The 19,561-nt window shown below is 40.8% G+C and overlaps 1 protein-coding gene across 1 annotated transcript in view; it reads right to left on the reverse strand.

Moving 5' to 3' along the window:
• The window catches only part of PPM1H (protein phosphatase, Mg2+/Mn2+ dependent 1H), a 137,490-nt gene that overhangs the window by 28,462 nt on the left and 89,467 nt on the right, over positions 1-19,561 (reverse strand). Inside the window, exons 5-6 of the mRNA XM_069852428.1 lie at positions 10,848-10,932; positions 3,406-3,524 (exon numbers count right to left, since the gene is read on the reverse strand). Of these exons, the coding sequence (XP_069708529.1) occupies positions 3,406-3,524; positions 10,848-10,932 (204 nt within the window). The remainder of the gene's footprint in view (positions 1-3,405; positions 3,525-10,847; positions 10,933-19,561) is intronic.

Consider the following 19,561-nt stretch of genomic DNA (forward strand, 5'->3'; position numbering starts at 1 on the left):
GGGGAAACTTGGCAGCTCTGGTACCACTGTGGGCTGTTGAGACAAAGCCAGTGTGGAAACTTCACATTAAAAAAAATAAAAAAAAAGAAAGAAAAAGCAAAAATAAAAGGCCAAATGCATTATGACAGACCCAAAGACAATAACCTTTTGTAATCCAAACAAGCTGGGCGAGCCAAGCCATTGTTGAGAATCTGAAAAGCTCCAGAGCACAGAAGGGTAAAAACGAAGAGCAAAAAATAATCATACAGCTTCTAATAGAAAACACAGAAAGTGTCCTGAATTTTAAAATAAAACAGTTCATTTTCCTGAGGAAACAGCAGAGCAGAGTTTTACATCCTCTCATTAAAGGATTTGGTAATTAAGCGTAAGAGTGGCTGTTTCTTCCTAACATCACCCACAGCTCTCTACATGCACATGCAAATGGCAACACATATGAAGTCTGCGACTAAGAAAAAGGTTCAGACAATAGATTTTCTGCATTTTAAGTGGTAAAGTTTGGCAGTGCATTAGCGTACCAAGCTCTGGCTGGCCAAACCTCCATCTGACGTGTTCTAGAAAAGGAATATATATGCAAATTTATTCTCCATGACAGATACTGTCCTTAGACATAAATGCAGAACAGACATGTCCTCAGCCGCTGTGTCCAGATCCATCAGTTACATGTAGGAATTAGAAAGGGAAGAAAATAAAAGCAACACCCTTGAAATGGAAAAAGAACACTGTGAAACACCAGCCACCTCAAACCATCATATCTCTGAGAGCCCACCAGGCTGGAAATCTAACATCTTGTCCACAATCTCAACCATTTTGGATAAGTAGAAACAGATTGTTTCTCCTCTGCTTAGGAGATCATTGCATACAATTCAATGGAAAACAAGACTCCTTTGGGCAAACATCCTGCAAAAAGAAGTAGATCCTTGTTTAGAAGGGCTCTGACATAGATAAAAATATGGCAATAGAGCAATTCCCTCACCATGTTATTGTCCTGAGGCAAAGAGATAACTGATGCACTAGCTGTGGGATATGGAGCAGCAAAAAGATTCTAATTATTTTTTTTTCAGGGAAAAACATAGCCCCCATTTTCCACTTCCAGCCAGAAGTCAAAAGGAACAGCAGGGAGAGGTAGCCTCATCACAGTCTCCACATGCTTTTGCTTGGCACAGGCCACCTCTTTCTGAGACAGCACTGAGGTGAATTCAGGCTTGAATTTCCAAGTCACAGTCTAAGTATTTATTCTGGAATAACGGCTTACAGCTAAGCATGTTTGTGCTAAACTGGTGCTAATTTTTTCATTGCCCATATTAGGATCTCTAACTGGATCAACACATTTCCAACACTTCAGGAAATTCAGAAAAATCAACAGGAAAATCAACTCATTTCTCCACGCTGTCATATGCCAGCTAACAAGAGCTCACACATCAGTACTGAAAAACAATACACTGAATAAAATCTGCCATCCATTTAGACTTACCCAAGCTCTTCTACCTTACTTAATATTCTACATTTAAAATTTGCATTCCTTCTTATTTATCTTTCCTCTAATGCCAAACAGTATTAGCTATGCAATAACAATTTTTAATAAGGTGAAATGCTATGCACAGATTCACAAAGTACAGACTGATGTGCGGAATCATCTCTTTGTTTCATTTTTAACCATTCCAGCCCTGTATGTATCCAAAAATGCCACTGGCGATTTTGACTGGAAAAATCACAGTAAGCAGAACTTCCACTGAGCTTTTTGACATGGCTTTCAAGTTCGTTTAGAATCTCTACCGTGCAAAATAGTTATCTTTTCCGTCTTCGTGCTTTACTTGGTATTTATCAACACCAAATTTGATCATTGTAATACCCGTTCATGTAAATAATTTAATTCTTTGCAGTTCTTCATGGCCCTTCTTGTTTATTAGGAAAAGAGCTGTGGTGCCACCTGCCAATGCTACAACTTCAACTATTCTAACCTCATTTCTTTTCCAGACCACTAACTAAGCGGGGAAATGTAAAACAACTCCCAAGAACCTGGAGAAACCTTCTTTGCCTTCCCAATCATGGTGAAAGAATTCTGTTCTTACTCTCCTTTCAGAAGTTCTTGGGTCATGATACCTCTCTAGGTCTCCTCAAAATTAGAGGTATTTTCCTTCCTCCTCCTCTCCCCACCCCTGTTGCTTTTTTTCAATAGTATCTTGCATCTTGAAAAAGAGCTTTTGGAAGTCTACATGAAACCATTCTTTACTGATGCCTTCAGAGACATCCAGGAGTTTAATAAGAAACCCCCTTTTGCAGAAACTGAGTGTCTCATGAGCTTCCAAATGTTTCACCGTTTAAGTCCTCGGTTGAACTAATGTTCTCATTCTGTTTCTATCCTTTCGTTCCTGTAGCCTTTTTAAATTGTGAAGTCATCGTTCTCAGGGTAAGACTGCATATTTCTACTAACAGCTGTTCAAGATGATGGACAGCAATTGTTATTCCCAGATTAACATGTTCTGCACAAACACTCCAGATTAATAGTAAATTTAGGTCATAATTCTGACATTAAAACATCATTACATTTATGGTCTATAAAGTATGGGACAAATGAGAAGCATGTGGAGTTGTAGTTGCATGTGAACATCCAAGTTTCCAAAGCTACAAGAATTAAAGGCTTTTTAATACCTTCCATTCTTTTCCTTCCTGAAAGGATATTTGCTAAAACACAAACAGCATGTAAGTGAAGACCATTTGCATATATAGGGTCTTTGTCTTTACAGGTCACACACAGAGCACACAACATCAAGGGTTAGGGCTTCCCTAAGTGAGTGGGAGTCACTTGAGAAGGAGCCTCTTGAACCAACACAAAACAATGGAGACATTTAGACAGAGACAAAAACTCATCATTCTTCTTGTCTTCAATTCAATGAGTCAATACAATTCACGCAAGCCTTTTCATTTTAGGCTGCCTATGACTTTTATTCAGATAGGTCTGTCCCTGAAACAATCCCTCAATGGTTACCCAAATCACGGTCAGCTGCACCGGAGAGTAGGAGGCAGCTCTTCCCTTCTGCAAGCATTCCTCGGCATACAAAGGCATGATGGTCCACTGATTCAGATTCCATAGAAAGCTACTTCCAAGATAGGAAAGTTGTTTAGCTTTCAGAAAAAGCTCCTGGCACATCCTCCCCTTTATGTGTTTGCTCCACTTTGAATGCTCACATGCTAAAACGAACAGAGGTCCTGGCTCTGGACAGAGGTCAACTTATTGAAAACATTTTCTGCAAGAAAAATACATCTGAAAGAATGAAATACCCTTCTACTTAGTACACAGGCAGACACCTCCATGTCTGGCGCAGTTTACGCTAATTAAAGGCAAGTACAGAGCAAGCGCTGGTTGGAGAGAAGGCTGACCCGATTCTGAGAGAGACACATTCTTACCAGCCAGTCATGTTGAAGTCACGGTAGAGCATCCTCTTCCCAACTTCCTTGCGCTGCACTCTCCGTGGAAACTCTAAATGTGTGAACTCATTTCCCAGCAAGTGGGGCTGCATGTAAGCCTGTGGGCAGAAATCAAGCCACAGATGCCACATGAACATCATAAAACAAGACATAATCAATTTTTAATAAGGTAGCATTACCATCCCCTTCCTACATACATTTTTTCCCCTTTTAAACAAGAAAGACTACAAGCTCTATTTCAGAACACTATATGCACATACACCATTTCTGACACTGACTAGCACCCAGCAACTACCTTAAAGGGAACAATCCTCCTACCTTCAAAAACCTTCACTACTTTATAGAACGCTTTGTGTTGGAAGGGACCTTTACAGGTCATACTTCTCTCTGCTCCTCAGCATCTGGGATATCTAAAGTATGCCCTATCCATTGACCCTGAAGGAGTCTGCAGGGCTTTGTAAAACAGATCACATCTCCTTTCCTGACCTAAGAAAAGGGAACAGTCAAAGGACAAAGCCACGGAGTAAACAGAGACTTAAGAGGGGTGTGCGTGGAGTGAAGCTCAAGCTTTTTGACTCCTAGTTCAGCTATGCCAACAACACACACAACCTAATATTACTACCACACTTTAATTTTTCACTGCCTTGAGAGAAACATTCCCTTCTACCAGCTCAGTGTGCTGCATCCCATCACACAAGACACTGTCAATAAGAGGAGTTGCAGAACACTTTATTTTCTTGTTTTCTAAAAATCACTTCTTTCGTACAGGATAGTCTTTAAGAAAAGCAGAAACAATTTTGTGTCACAACTGCAACTAACATTTTGATGGTGTTAAGGTTTGACTGCTGCTGCCCTTTCTGGTGTGCTGCTCTGGAGACGCCAGGAGGCCTCTTTGCTTGAGCCATTCATGCAGCGCACATGCTCCAGAGCTGACTGTACTCAAAAGCATCACAAGGCTCTTTGTCCACCACCCAGATTTTTGGTTTGGATTTAACACAGATCACCTGACACAATAGGTTAATTCTTAAAAATCCCGCATTTCTTCTTTCCAAAATAAACCTCACTCATTTTTCTTTAATATTTGCATAAACAAACCTTTCCCCTCCCTTCTCAAAGCCGCACTGTAAGTGAGCTCTTCTGAAGACACAGTCAAACTGGCTAGGGAACTGAAAAAAGTTGATTCTTAACCTTTCTGCAGATAACTTTTTCCTTATCCAGTCAGTTAAGGCAATAAAGTCTGTCTTATCTTCAGCAGCAGCTGCCGCCAGGGCAGACCAAACGAACTGGCTTTAGTTTGTGGGTTTGTCATAAATCTAGTGTTCATCAAAGGTGAGCGTCAGGAAGCAGTGAGAGCCCTTATTGATCTACCTGGCAGCTATCATGCAGATAGTTCGCAATAAAATATTTCCTGCATTTAAGGGCCGAGCCTGTTCCCACTCAATTTAATAGGAGTTGGATCAGGCTCAGCACATCACAGCACTAACCTTCCGTCAGCTTCTCCCCGTTCCTGTCAACAAACAACCTTCTAGAAAACACCTCAAGTTCGGCTGAAAACTGTGCAGAGGGAGATTGTGTGCAGCCAATAGGACTGGATTCTGCTCTCAAGAGTGGCTTTCAAGCATGCAAGTGTGATCTTGACATTGTGATCTCTTCCTGGAACAGGAGCTATATCAAATTTTCTCTCCTTGTATACTTAAGGGAATTAAATTTTTTCATGCAGTCTACAGTCAGCCAAGGTCCCCTCCCCCCACCAAAAACTGTTTTTGAGGACTTCTAACTGTGTCACTGTTCCTCATTACAGAAAAGGTTGAGAAGCACTAGTGACTTCTGAGAGGTATAGTAGTATTGGTCCAGATGAGGCTCTTCATATTTTCTGAACTCTGGGTTCATTATTTAGAACTATTTAGAAGTATACTTATTATTTATTTTCATTCCAGTTGCAAGAAAGATGAAACAGCCCTACTGATTTATTTGATGCATTGCCACACATTGACAGCAGTGCTGGATATTTTTTTTTTGTATTTTTTAATTGTTTCTAGTCTATGATATTGTAAACAATGAAGTCAATCTGCTCTGAAAGTGCAATTCAGTTCACTTCTAAAAATGCACAGCCTATCTTGATTAAATCATTATAAACCACTTCTAGCTAAGGACTACTGCATCTGCCTACAAAACAAGAAGCTTTATTTAAAGCAAAACCCCCTCATATCGGGCATCAAAATGAAGTTATTTAACCTTTAGATTACCAGATTACTTATTAGACTGGATCACAGGTCCAGAAGAGAAAAGTTATAGGCTTTTAGCATTTTTTCCCTTTAAAAACAAAAATTTCCTTAAATGAAAAGGTAAAGTGATTGGGAGAGACCGCATTTCATAAAGATTTACTCAGATGGAAAGTCTGAGGTCACAAGTGAAATAAGATTAATAAAGCTGGCAGAGTTACCAGTGGACTGCTAACGTTCAAATAAGATTTCTCTTCTGCAGCCAAGCCTCAATGCTTGATTTACAATCCAGGGATCTTAACTTGATTCTAATATTTTTGGCGTCAGTGGAACACAGGGAAAGGAGCATTTTGGAAGCTTCTAGTGTCTGTGAGCTGAATTCTTATGTGAAGAAATGAGGATTTTTGTTTAGCCTCTTTTAAAAAACCAATCCTGTATTTTTATGCTTTTCTTATAATTATTTTTGATGCTTCACTAGTAATTCTATACAGAGAAGAATGTTTTACTATAAAGCTCAGCTGCAACTTCCAGTCAGGTCTGTTGAAAACTTCTCCATTTACTGTGATGCAGGATTCTTCTCCAGCTCCACCCCAATCAAACTGTGCTGGGCAGCAGAACCAGAAAATAAATAAAAAGCAACGCTTTAAAAATCTACAGATCTTTCAAGTAGTTCTACGAGCAGACACCTTGAAATCCCCTCAAGTGATCAAATGAGAAGCAAGTGAACTGATTACCAGAATTTCATCTGTAATGAGGCACCATATTTTCCAGTTGTTCATTTGTTTAATTTCCATTTACAAGAACCTCAGATCAGAAACACCATTCAGAGAACTTAAGATTCAATAAAAAGAGTGACTATGAAAATACTTTCTATATCCTTATGAGCTGTGTTCAGACAACTTTGTTACTCTGTAGAACTGGAATATTTTCCATCATTTTTCTTTCAGAAGCTATTACAGTTTTTTGGCATAAATCTGGCATAGTCTGCATCATACGTTTTTGGTTCTCTGCCATTTTGTGGTGTATTTTGCGGACAGATGTATCACATTCCACAATAGTTGTTTAAAATGGAGTCCGCTCAAGGAAATACTAGTCACATTTCTTTCAAAAGGCCATTTACTTCCTGCTGTGTTTCCTGGTGATCAGCAAAGCAAACAAAATTAAGATAAGTCTAGACTTACACACTATGTCAGTTAATTAGGTAGCAGGGAACATTGTATGTATCTTATCATACTTCAATAAGGCCTGCTGACGCCTCTCCCATCTCCTCCGATATGCACTGCAGTGGGACATCTCTGGCACTAGTGGTTACACTGTATTCTGTGTTATTTTCAGAATTCCTGTGCCCCCCTACATCAACTTATCCCATTGCGTCATTTTCTCCAACAGGATATTCTACTACACGGGGCTACCACTCACAACAGCCTGCAGAGCACAATGCTTCTGGAAGTTTTGTGCATTATTCACTCATTATCACATGGACATGTTTAAGCCAAACAGAGAATAACAATAAAGGAGGTGGTGGTAGAAAGGAAAAGTAAAGTAGGAGCCAAATCCACCCCTGCAGTGGTCTCTTCTCTTATAAAAGGCCAGGATCCTTTCTTTCCATAACACTACACATCTTTCTTACCACAGCACTGTCAGGTGGTCAAAGCAATCCTACATGGGGTGATGCAGGTAGCCACAAACTGTAAGAAAAATTACAATGCACCAGGCTTGCAGTTGAAGCACTGAATTGACATTTAGGAGATCTAGGTTAATTTCCTCTTCAAGCTTAGGTTCCCCAAATATCCTTCAGAAAAAAAGTTAGTATCGCTTAATCCTCACCTGAAAAATGAATAAGAATAGGTCCCCTATGAACCCATGCCTGCCTGGGCTCGTGAACCTTCGTTTGAATGGTGCCAAACACAAGGAGCACCCACAGCTCACTGATGGTGACCCAGTCTCTACTACTTTTGGGGCACCGCCTGGCTACACACACAGACATGGTATTCACTAACACCACCTTGACCTCATACGACATCTTCAAAGCGCAATTTTGATAACTAACAGAAATGCACTCATCTGCAATACACTCATCCATTTTAAACATGTTTTTCAAGGAATAAGCAACAAAATCTATGCCATTTACTTCTGCAATTTAGACTATCATGACTGAAATTAATAGTCTACTCAGAAGATGAAAGGAAAATTGCCTCTGGCAGCCATTGCCTGCACAACTGCTGAATATAACAGAGCAGTCCCCAGTCAACACTGGATTTTGTTTTCCTTCAAGGTACACCAATATCAGAAAACAGGGCTTTCCTGGAGTAGGCGCTATGTGGAGCTCTCCTGCCAGAGTGCTAAAAAGAGACATATATAAAAATTCAAAAGAAGAGGAGGCCTATGAACACCTACTAGTGAAAAGGAAGCAGTACGGGGCACTGAACCTCTACAGAAACCAAATGACCAAGGGAATCCTAGTGCAAGGCTTTCAGAATGCACCCTTAGTAAGTTTGTGGATCCCTGGAGGCATTTCAAAGACAGGTAGATGAAGAGCTTAGGGATATGATTTAGAATCATAGAATCACCAGGTTGGAAAAGACCTCTTGGATCATCAAGTCCAAACTATTCCTATCTGCCATTAAACCATGTCCCTGAGACCTCGTCTACCCAGCTTTTAAACACCTCCAGGGATGGGGACTCAAGCACCTCCCCGGGCAGCCTCTGCCAGTGCCCAATGACCATTTCTGTTGAAAATCTTTTCCTGATATCCAGTCTGAACCTCCCCCAGTGCAGCTTGAGGCCATTTAGTTGTGGTCACGTACAGTCAGACTTGATGATCTCAAAGATCTTTTCCAACCTAGGGATTCTATGATTCTATGACCTTAAGAAGCGCTCTCTGACTGAAGGATTGACGGCCTTCAGCAATACTCTCACAAGTCCCCTGACACAGAAGTCTGCCTCTGCCATATGGTCTGCCTGAAATCTGCAGCTGAATGCTCTCTTTGCACTGCAAAAAAAACCACGGTGCAGGTGGAGACAGAGGGATGACCATGCCCAGAGCTGCCCAAAAGTCAGAATGACGGGGCAGTCAACTTGTTCTTTTGAAATTGCCATGCTAGAGGCCTGTGCCCAAGTCCTCTCTCTGATACATGGCAATAAATCCACATTAAAATGGCAGCTTGAGAGGGAAACCATTTGTTTTCTCTCCCTCTCAGTTACTCAACCAGTACCAGCTGAAGCACAGTTTTGCCTAAGACTAGGCTGGAGAACTTCATATAGAGGTGCTCAGATGACCTGAACAACTCATTATCCCCCAAATTTCTTTGCACATGGAAATTAGGGCCCAGAAAAGAAGACTTAAAGCCACATGAAAAGCTCCTTCACCTTGATTAACCATGTCTACTGAAGGGGGAACCAATGCTCAGTATGCAGGCTGTAAATCCATACTCTCCCTTTGCCTGTGCAGTAACTTCCCCACAGGGAACAGTATCACTGCATTTACCAAGTAAAATACTAATGATAAAATGATTAAGTGATTTTCTTCCTATTGTGCAGGAAGAGCAGCGCAACACGTTTTAAACAAGGAAACTCACCTTTAACTGCAAATAAGAAAATAAATCCAAGGTAAGTAACTTTCACATAAGAACAGCAGAAGAGGGATGTTGATGGTGCAATAGACTGATGGCAGAACCTGGGGACAGCCAAGGTGAGTAAGCAGAATTATTTGGGATCTAATCAGCAAGACAGATGTAACCTTCGGAGTGTAATGTTTGTCAACCTTGTAAGAAATTCAGGGTTGTCGTCTTTTTTTTTTTTCAAACACTGTAGTAAAAATGTTACTTATGGAATGTTGTGTTTGAAAATCTCTAATTTTATTTCACGCTCTTGCTCTCTTGGACGCATTTTCTTTGAACATGATACCCATAGCCCCAGCGTATTTGTTACACAGAGAATTAAAATAAACAAACAAAGGTAAAGGAACTTTCCAAAGGAAACGGCAGAAACGCTTTTCAGATCAGCTGCTGTTTTCAGACAGGACATCAAAAGGAAAAAAAAAGTCCCTTGTAGGCAATGTTTTATCTCATATTTCCTACAGAAGTAGCATACTCGCCAGATACCAAAGATACCTTTTATTTTAAAGGAAAACAAATTATCTTTTCCATTTGGTTGTCTGAATATGAACTCTCCTAAGGTTGCATTTCCTCTGAAATTTTCAGCTTCAGGCCAGTGAACCTGACTAAAAATCAAATGTGACAACTGCGGAAACATGCACAGTTTTTTCCTTAAAAAACCTTCTACCTCCACCATCAACCACTGGCATTTTGCCTAGTTTCAAACCACAGTGCTTGGGCCAGGATTAAGATAAAAGACACCTTAAGACCAAGGAATGCCACCAGCCTTGGCCTGTCCACTTTGTGTCAATCAAGGCTGACAGTGAGCCTCTCCTGGCTTAAACTTAAATTTCAAAGAGGAAAAAGCTAGAGACCAGAAGAAGCACAAAAGAAATCTCTTGGCTGTGTTAGCAACGATATTTTGACAAAAAGCCAACCAACTTCAACCAGCGGATCTGGCCATCAATGAAAAACTTAAAAAGTAACAGGATTTTTCGCATGACAAACATGTCCTCAGCTAGTCACCCTGTCCCAGCTTTGTGGCTGTTGCTATACTTAAATCTAACTGGTCTTACGTCACTCATCCTACCCTGCAGATACCAATGCTCACTGAGATCACCTCTAGGAGGGATATCTTTTCCCCTATTGAGATGCTATTCACATACTACTAGACAAAATGACCAAAACCCTACAGCACTGTTCACGTGCACAGAAGAAGCAGTCTGTGGTATTTTATATCGGCACACAGTAGACACTGGGACGGACTGAAATACCTCTGTGGCCTGCTAGCTATATGCAAGCTCCATTATCCAACATCCATCAGCTGCTGAAGGTCTGCAGCTGAAGAAGGTACATAAGCACAGCCATGCTAATCAATGGCCTTCACTGGAGACATATGACTCCTTTCACTGCAATTTGCACCACCAGGCTTTTCTTCATGTTTGATGATAGCTAAAAGACATACATGGTCAGTGACCGGTGTTCGGTGGAGATGTGGTCCTTCACTGAGCCTCAGTAACTCAGTCGTGTGTGTCTGAACCTTAGATATTATTGAGCAATACTTGTCAGCAGAAGCAACTGATTTGGTCCTCGGGTCTCTTACCAGGTACTGAAGTCGCTGCCGTTCAGTCTCTGGAGTGAATTCTGAAGACATTGGAATGACTTCGCCGTTTCGGATTATTATAGCCCTGTAACAGTAATAAAACATCATCAGTACAAAAAAAAAAAAAAAATACCCAGAAAACCACGCGGTACAGTCACACTCTTATTCTCTGCAGAGTCACAGTAAAATAACACCATTTCTTTTCTACTCAAGTTGTCAGCAGAACAGGATAATAATTCCTGCCCTGCATCCTTTAGGCTGGATAACAAAGCGTATTTGTATATGCCAAGCTCATTTCAGAACTCACAAAAACATGCAAGCAACAAAGGCAGGAGTTATTTCAGTTGATGTCTACAGGGTACCCTTATTAAGTGAAATGCAGACACCAAGAGGAGATGCTGCAGAATCACCGATTGCAGAACAACTCTTTGCCGGTTTTAATCCCAGTTGTGGCTGACAGTGTCTAAACTACTGGCTTCAAATGACTCATGCAAGCACTTTCCAATTATTGATTGGTCATATGTCATGTCGGAACATTTCTACTCCAACAGCAAATAGAAATGGCAAAGTAAATCCCATTTAACACAGACTTAACTAGTTACCTGCTGAAAGAAAACAGGTAATGTAACGACTATAGATCAGCCATGAGATTTCACACACCCTTCTGCAAATGGCAGAGAGAAAACTTTCTCAAAAAGATGCCTGTCACCTCTTAACAATCTGCTGTGATGGATGCAAAATAGAGTCTGATTTTTCCTTGGTGTAATGCCACAGTCACAAGAGGGAAGACTTTATCCAATATTCCTACTGCACTCTGTGGTCATGAATTCCCTCAGAAGATTGTGTTTTTTTATCTTTCCAATATTTACACAGCTCTGTAAGCTTAGTAACACTTGGCACTTTTGAAGAGCTGGATGAACTACGTATCACCCCATATATTTTAACACCTGTTTTGGATCTGTATCTCAGCCATCAGTAGATTAATACAGTGTCTGGATGGTAACAGTGTGTTAACTCTCCTCTTGAACTAGCACCGAATTAGGTGTAGATAAACCAAGCAAATGTCAGTTGTATTCCAGTTTCTATGTTTTGAACAGTCTCCTTTCTGCTTGATGGGATAGTCACATGATAACTTACTTCTCTTGATAATTTCATCAATTTGCTGGCATTGTTTCTAGGTCATGAACTCTGATGGCACCGCAATGCAACCAACAAATATGGTAGCCACATGAAGACTGAAAACTTAACCTCTAAATTCAAAACACATGCATCTTGAGAAAACCAGCCTGGGTACAAACCAGTTCCATAAAATTATTAGCGCTGGATAACTTTCTAAGTTTTCCGGATATGATATTGGACTAAAATTGTCTCTGAATGATCACCTACTGCTACTACTATGCAAAAGGAAGGAGGATTATCAAAGACAAAAGGAATTGTTCACATTTCTGAGATTCATGTGGCTAAGAATAGACAGGTACATGATGGCACTAAAATGGGAGAAGTGGGAAAAACCTCTAGTGATGAGGGGAAAACAGCTCTGCTCTGACAAGTTTACTGCTCCTGGACTTCCAGCACTCCCTTGCAAATAATCTTATGTAGAAATAACAGGTGGAAAGAATGCAACCTACATATTTAAGGGTCCCACTGGCCCTAAACTGCTACAATTAAAACCAATATTGTGTGCCTGAAAGAAGACAGACATGGTGGTTACAACTTATTAACGTCTTAAGAGAAATTTGTGCAGAATTTTTGATGGATTTTTTTTTTTCCCTTTATGGGATCTGAATACATTACAGGCTTACAAAAATGCTGGTCCAGTTAAAAATAATAAAAGTTTGCTGAAAATTTTCCTTTTGGACTTGCTGAGACAGTAATTTAAAAATTAATTAAGGACTCTACGACTTCTTCTTGGTAACACCTTTGCTTTTATTTCTACGGTTCCTAAGGTATTCAGCTCTGAAAAAGATTCATTTACTCAAAGACAGTGGATAGTTTTCATAAACTTTTCATATGTAATTTGACTCACTTGAATAGGCCTCCATGTAAGGGGACTGTGGCTTTACTACAGAGTAAGTACTTTGGCAACAGTTTAGACCAGACTGATCAAAGCAACTAATCAGACACTAACCAAATTTTACACACTAGTTTAAGAGAGTCATAAGGAATCTACTGATCTTGGTGCTTCTCTGAAAGAGCTAGTATAAAAAACACACATTGATATAACCGTTAGCGTGTCAGACTAATTTTAAATTATCTTCGCTTCCCCTCTAATGGGTATTTCACAGGGAATCCATATTTTAAAGACCACTCAGACCACTCTGGGGTTCACCTTTTTCTTTGTGCACACTGACATACTTCCTATATATGTTGATAGCTATCATTCTCACTTCTATGGGTAGAATTGGGCCCTGAGGGTCTCACATCATATAAAAAGCAATTTGGAGGCGAGTGGGTCAACCTTTCACGGCTCAACTTATTTTCACTAGAAATTGCAGCCACCTGGGATGAAAAGCACTACCCAGCACAAAAAAAAAACCCCACAACCCTTTGAGGGGGAGGGAATTAAAGCAATGCTGTTGATACCTGATAAAACAGAGCCTCAGTTTTATGTTTTTCATTAATGATTTCAGCTATTGGACTTTATTCAATCTGAAAGTTACAGCTGCTCGTAAGAGTCAAATTATTTGATCCAAGGAATTAGACGGCTCTAGATATGAGTAATAGGAGGGACGCAGACATACATGTACGGGTCACGGGTCTGAATTAAACTCTGCCAGGCTCATTATCCTCTTACCAGGCTTTTTACCTTTCCGCACCAGCTGCTTAGCCGTTTCATGACAGCAAAGGGTATTTCTGACAGCCTAAGTGACAAAAACGCACACATTCATCAGCCATCTCACTAGAGAAGCGGGGTGCGAAAGTCTGGCCCAGGAGCCACCCCGCTCGGTGGGATTTTCTCCCGTGATTGAAGAGGTGCTGAATCAGGCCCTAATTGGGTTCAGAGACTGAACTGCCCTTTCCATGACCTCGCAGTGACAGAGCTGCCAAGCACCGACTGAAGGCTTTTCCCACCAAGCAACCTCTAGAGCCCTGAATTCAATAGCCCAAAGTCGATAACTGCTCATGGGGAAGGAGCCTGGCTGACGCAGCAGCCACAAACAGCCTGGTGACTGCTTTTAGACACCCACTCTATACGGTCCTGTAGGACAATTAATTTTGACTTTACGCTTCCTAATGGACTAACAAGCAACACTCTGTTACATGAGCACTACTGCTTCTGCTATGCATGAAAGCTGCATGTACACAATGAAATAGTGCTCTGAAAGCATTTAGCTCCCTGTGCATTGTGGAAATATGAATGTATTATTTCACACCAGCATACAGCTGTCCGATTAAACTGTCAGAAATAACGGCACAGGAAGCAAGAAGAACGCAAAGTGATGCAGTGCCCAGACAGCATCTGATTCTGCCATGTTTAATAGTGACATTTTAATTTCAGCCACACTGGTGAAACACATTATAGCAGAGCCACAGGGCAAGTCCTGCCAAAGGCAGACAGATGATTCATGTTTGCAGGGAACAAGTATGTCAACACTAACCAAATATTCTCTGATTATGAGGTTGCTTCAGACCCATATCAATCATTAATTTCTATCACCAATGAAGTAGTAATTGAACAACAGAAGGTTTCTGGCAGGATAGGAAACTGGGAGTCACAGGTCTGGAGCCCCCTTGGTGCAACACCTTCCATTCTCTACAGCTTTGATGCCCTCTCCACACAGCGTCACTCACAGTGAGGAACACAAAGAAGAGAAACTGCTCTTAAGTCTTGAGGCTACAGAGGCCATTAAGTCACTGATTTTGATCCTTTCCAGAAACAAACTACATATGTCCCTGATTCCTCTTCTCTCATTTGAACCCACCAACCTACATGAACAACGGGATCATACTTGCTCTTGCATTTCACAGACACATGCTCTGCACAACAAAGAAAGTATGTTCACTAATCCAGAGTGGGTAAATATTCTCCAAAACCAGGAATATATAGGGGAAAAAAGTCCCCAAAACACAGTTGAAATAGTCTAAAATGGAAGAAACGAGAATCTGACTTTGTACCTCTCTTCTGCCTACTTCACTTGAGTTTTTCCGATCCAGAGAAGCCGTGCCCTGAACAACTGCATGCAGAGCAATAGAAATGCCAGTGCCTCAGCACGTAAGGTGAGACTGGCAGTCACAGCAAACCCTGCAGCAGGCTATGCCCACTCGGTCAACAAGCAAATGAAAAGAAACACCAGGACCTTAAAAAGCTGCATGTAAACCTACAGAAACTACTAAATTTATCTTTTAGATTGGCATAACTGCATAGTCCATAGTAATCAGCTAAATGATCTTCTGAATATTACAGTTTTCACATAGAACCGTAATTGTATGGCCATTTTCTACATTCAGATTCCACGCTTTAAAATACTGTTTGGTTCTTTAGTATATATTCCCCTTTTAAAACATGTGATGAATAAACCAACAAAAGGGTAAAGATCTGCCACTGTGTTATACTGCTCCTCTCAAACTCAGGATGTGGCATCAACATCGGCTTATGGAAAATATCAATATATCAATTGCTTTTGCATTTTTAGTATGGTTTAAACAGACATCTCTTCTTGAACCATGTTTGGTTTTTTTTCTATTGTGGAGAATACAATCAGCTGAGGATTGCGCAGCATCTTTTCTGAGTTTCTTGTGAGAAACAAACAGAGGGAAACTCATACATTTTAGAGGAAGCTATTTTGTCGATTACTCTCATTTAATCATACAGAGAAAGAAACACTTTAGTGAACAAGGTCAAAAGTGTAATTACATTGCTGTCATAGGTCTATTGGGATTCTGGTGTTCAAAACAAAGAGGAATCTCCTACTGTTAAAAGTAGTCAGGGGATACCCTGATTCCACTACACGCTTTTTCAGCCAAAAATGATTTGAAACACAACACTAAACTGCACTTTTCCACAACAGAGCATAAAAATCTGCTAAAGGTGACAAAGAGAGACTGTTCGGAAAACCCTTTTTGACAGCGTATATTAATTCCAAGCAACAGGGAGGATGTATCCATTTTGTCAAAAGGTGTTAGACATTGTGGATTCGGTACAGATGAAGCAGAAGTGCCTGGCCTGCCTTAAGAGGTATTAGAAATGTGTCAATGGAAAAGAAAGAGTGATCAAACTGACAGAAAGAATAAGGATGGGTTTTATTACATTCGAAGGGAAACCAAACAGTAGATTTTAATTAGGTGTGTCACAAAACAGCTGAGGGAAAAAAAAAGGTGGTAAATCCTAGAACTAAGGATCGGTCTAGTTGGGTGCTTGTTTACTATGGTAACTAAATGCATCTATAAAGAAACCAAGGAAAAGCAATGCTAATGTCTGGTGAGCTCCAAACCACTTTTGTTTATTTACAATTTCTTAATTGCTAGGAAGTGAAAGAAGAAAGGATTATAAAAAGATTCAAAAAATGTTTTTCTCCTCTCTAAAATTAAGTACTGGAACTTAGAGCAATTATGACTCCTGATAACTTTCAATACATTCAGCCCTGGAACCCTGGTTAATACAAACCGAATTACTCTCCCTTAGTCCCAACACAGTCTCATTTCTCAATATTTCTTTAGAAACCAGGTGAACAAACACATCACCACACTGGCAATAATCATGGAATTATAGTGCAAAGCCTTTAAATTATTTCCTTAATTTTATGAATTATGGCAGGCTGGGGATAGTGAAACAAACCATTATACAATGTTTAGCTGGCAATAAAACAGGTCCCAGTGATGACATACCCATCACCATAAAACTCAAGAGGTGAAAGCAGCAACACTACTGGAAAAAAACCCCAGTTGCTTCCCACTTGTAATACAAAAGAGATGTTTTGAAAATGCCCCAATTCCTGCTCAGCATTCCTAACAAAAAAAAAAAAGCAAAAACCTGGAGAGGGGGTAGAGCCAATGAAAATTGCCTCTGTCCTCATTTTCCTTCTACTGCCACTCAACAGTTCTGCCACTCTGGTTTCTTCACATTTTTCAGAGCAAGCATCAGGCTGTCTACAGAAATATTGTAACAGAAAAGAGGCATTGGATCATTTTTCTTTCAGCCAAACAAAGACAACATTAAGAGGGAACACACCCTCCCTGCTTGTGGCTCTTCCTGTGACAATGTAATCTCATCATGTGAGCTGTGGTTAAAGCAGGCTGCTCAGACACATTCATTCATTCATCGTTTTGGGGAACTTCAGTTTCCTCAAGCCAATAAAAGGTGTGAGAACTTGCCTTGGTGAAGTACTGTACAAAGGCGGGGTTCAAGTAATTTCCCACAGGACTGTGCTTCGGCATTTCCTGCAGGAACAATGAAGAACCCTCCCAAAATTCTGCTAAGCCCTTTTGCAGACTGCCAGCCACCCTGGCTGCTCCAAGGATTAACATCTCAGCAGCACAACCGCCAAGTACAGCCCGGCTCTAGCAGGGCTCCCAGGTTTTTCGTTCATTTGTACGGCTTCCCCAGGTATTTCATTCAAGGGCCTCTTTTCATGTCATCAGACCAGCACAGAACCAAGCATGCTACCTCTCCTGTGGCAAGACAAGAACCTACTCCTGCCTTTTAAAAGAACCAGGGAACGAAATTATGAAATCCAGTCCCTGCAAGAAACCCTGGAAGTTGCCTTGCAGAGGCACCTTCAAGCACATGAGCTGTTCCCCTGCACACACATGTAGAGCTTTACATTGTTTCCAGTTACTTGACTCATTAATATTTACATTTCTAATGCTTATTTAGCCATTCCTGTGGAGAAGGCCTCTGGGCAAAATAAGGTTGTTGATACACTCTAAAACTACTATTCTGGCAGTCTGTTTTTACTAAATGAATTGCATTATTTTTAATAAAGGATCATGGTCTGGGCAAGTAGAAGCTGCTTCTCAAAGCAAAATAATATTCATAGATTTCCACAGAAGATTTCCACTTCTCATCTACACTAGCACCTGAGCCAGCCAGCATCTTCCTTACTGCCACCAAAAATAATAAAAATATGAATTTTTTATAACTGATCTCACATTCCATCCCACGTATTCAACTAACAACTTAGTAAGCAGCAGTTAAAGGGATTTTCTGCTCCTGGCAGCCTCCCTCTGCCCTACATACTGCATCCAACAGTGAGAAGCACTTGGCTGTCACCAACACTCACTAAATTACTTCAGTTGTTTCTGTATCAACTACTTACTCTACAGTTTTAAATTAAATTTAATACCGAGTTTGCAAGTTGTCTACAGAGGAGACACCTTCGAGAAGGCACATTGTCCCGTCATTTTTGAGCCCAAGAGCTGCATGCTTCTAGTTCTCAGTGTCTCTTTGGCAGGCTGCAGCTCCATTCCCATAGGACTCTCTTGTGAATTCTCTGCTCTAGTTTAAGTCCTCAAGTGTATTGCTTGTCTGATGCAATCTAAGTATGGATTTATTATTAGCAGTTGGCTTTATTAATGGTGTTTCATTTTAGGTCTAATTATAAATGGTTTTGTACTCCCACCCCATCACTAATGGAATGTCACTGGCTATTTGTATGCGATTTTTTTTGTTTAATCAGGAGAGTAACTTTTGCCATTGAACCAGTAGTGATTTTCTATGTTTACCTATACACTTCTAGTACTGTCTCCTCTGGTTCCTGTAGCACTAAACCAAAAGTCAATGAGCTAAACTAAAATGCTCCGTAATTAATTGTGTGTACTTTCCTGTTGGTTTACATCTGAACCCACAGATCTTTCACAGAGGACTTCAGCGGGCAGCTAGGAAGCTATTACAAGCCAGTTTATAGTGAGTTTATAGCGACACTGCTAGCACATGAAAACTGCTGGCCATCGGTTCCAGCATCCTTAGACCGGAGATTTGCTGCCCTCACAGGATTCATTTTGCCTGTGCTGATTTCAGTGTATTCTTCATCTGAATGCAGCAAAACCCAGGGCTGCAACAATGATATACCACTGTGTTTCCGTACCATGGCTGAACAACATGCCACCAATTACTCAGGCCATGCCAGGGAAATGAACAAAAAAGTACAGTTTCATCTCTGTGGCCAGCACTGAGCCTCGGGGCTGGTATCTCTGGAATCAAGGTCTTTTTCCCTGCTGTCCAGGATATCACATTCATCTCCAGGACAAGTTACTATGGCAACTAAAACTGGGCTTAGCGGATAGAGGCATTGCTCTGCAAGTCAGTGTTTATTTTGCCAGTAATACAGCTACGATATGGCTGACCATGTAAGATGGAAGAAGCACAGATTTCTGCACCACCACCACCCCCTTCACTGTCTTACGCTTGAAGGAGTCAGAATGACTTTTAGCACCTAAAGCATCACATCCACATTGATCTCAGTCTTTCTGCTTAATTCAGCAGCAGATGCAGGACATTGGAACAAGCTGGGCTGAGAAGTAAAAGCAGACTGAAAGTAGCACACTTGCTCACTCTGCATCAGTGAATTTTTACCCCAGCCGTGGTTCATTCACCCATGCTGATAGCAAGGGAAGCCCTCACTAAAAGACCCAGGAAAAGAGCTCAAGACACATCACATAGCTCCTGCTGAGACTGAACGGCCTGGGCTGCCTGCAAATTCACAGAATTCAGGGGATGGGAAAAGCTTTCCAACACAGTAAGGACTGCAGCAGACTTGAAACGTTAACCAAGCAAG

Source organism: Phaenicophaeus curvirostris, chromosome 1, assembly GCF_032191515.1.
Source record: "Phaenicophaeus curvirostris isolate KB17595 chromosome 1, BPBGC_Pcur_1.0, whole genome shotgun sequence".
Classification (NCBI taxonomy): domain Eukaryota; kingdom Metazoa; phylum Chordata; class Aves; order Cuculiformes; family Cuculidae; genus Phaenicophaeus; species Phaenicophaeus curvirostris.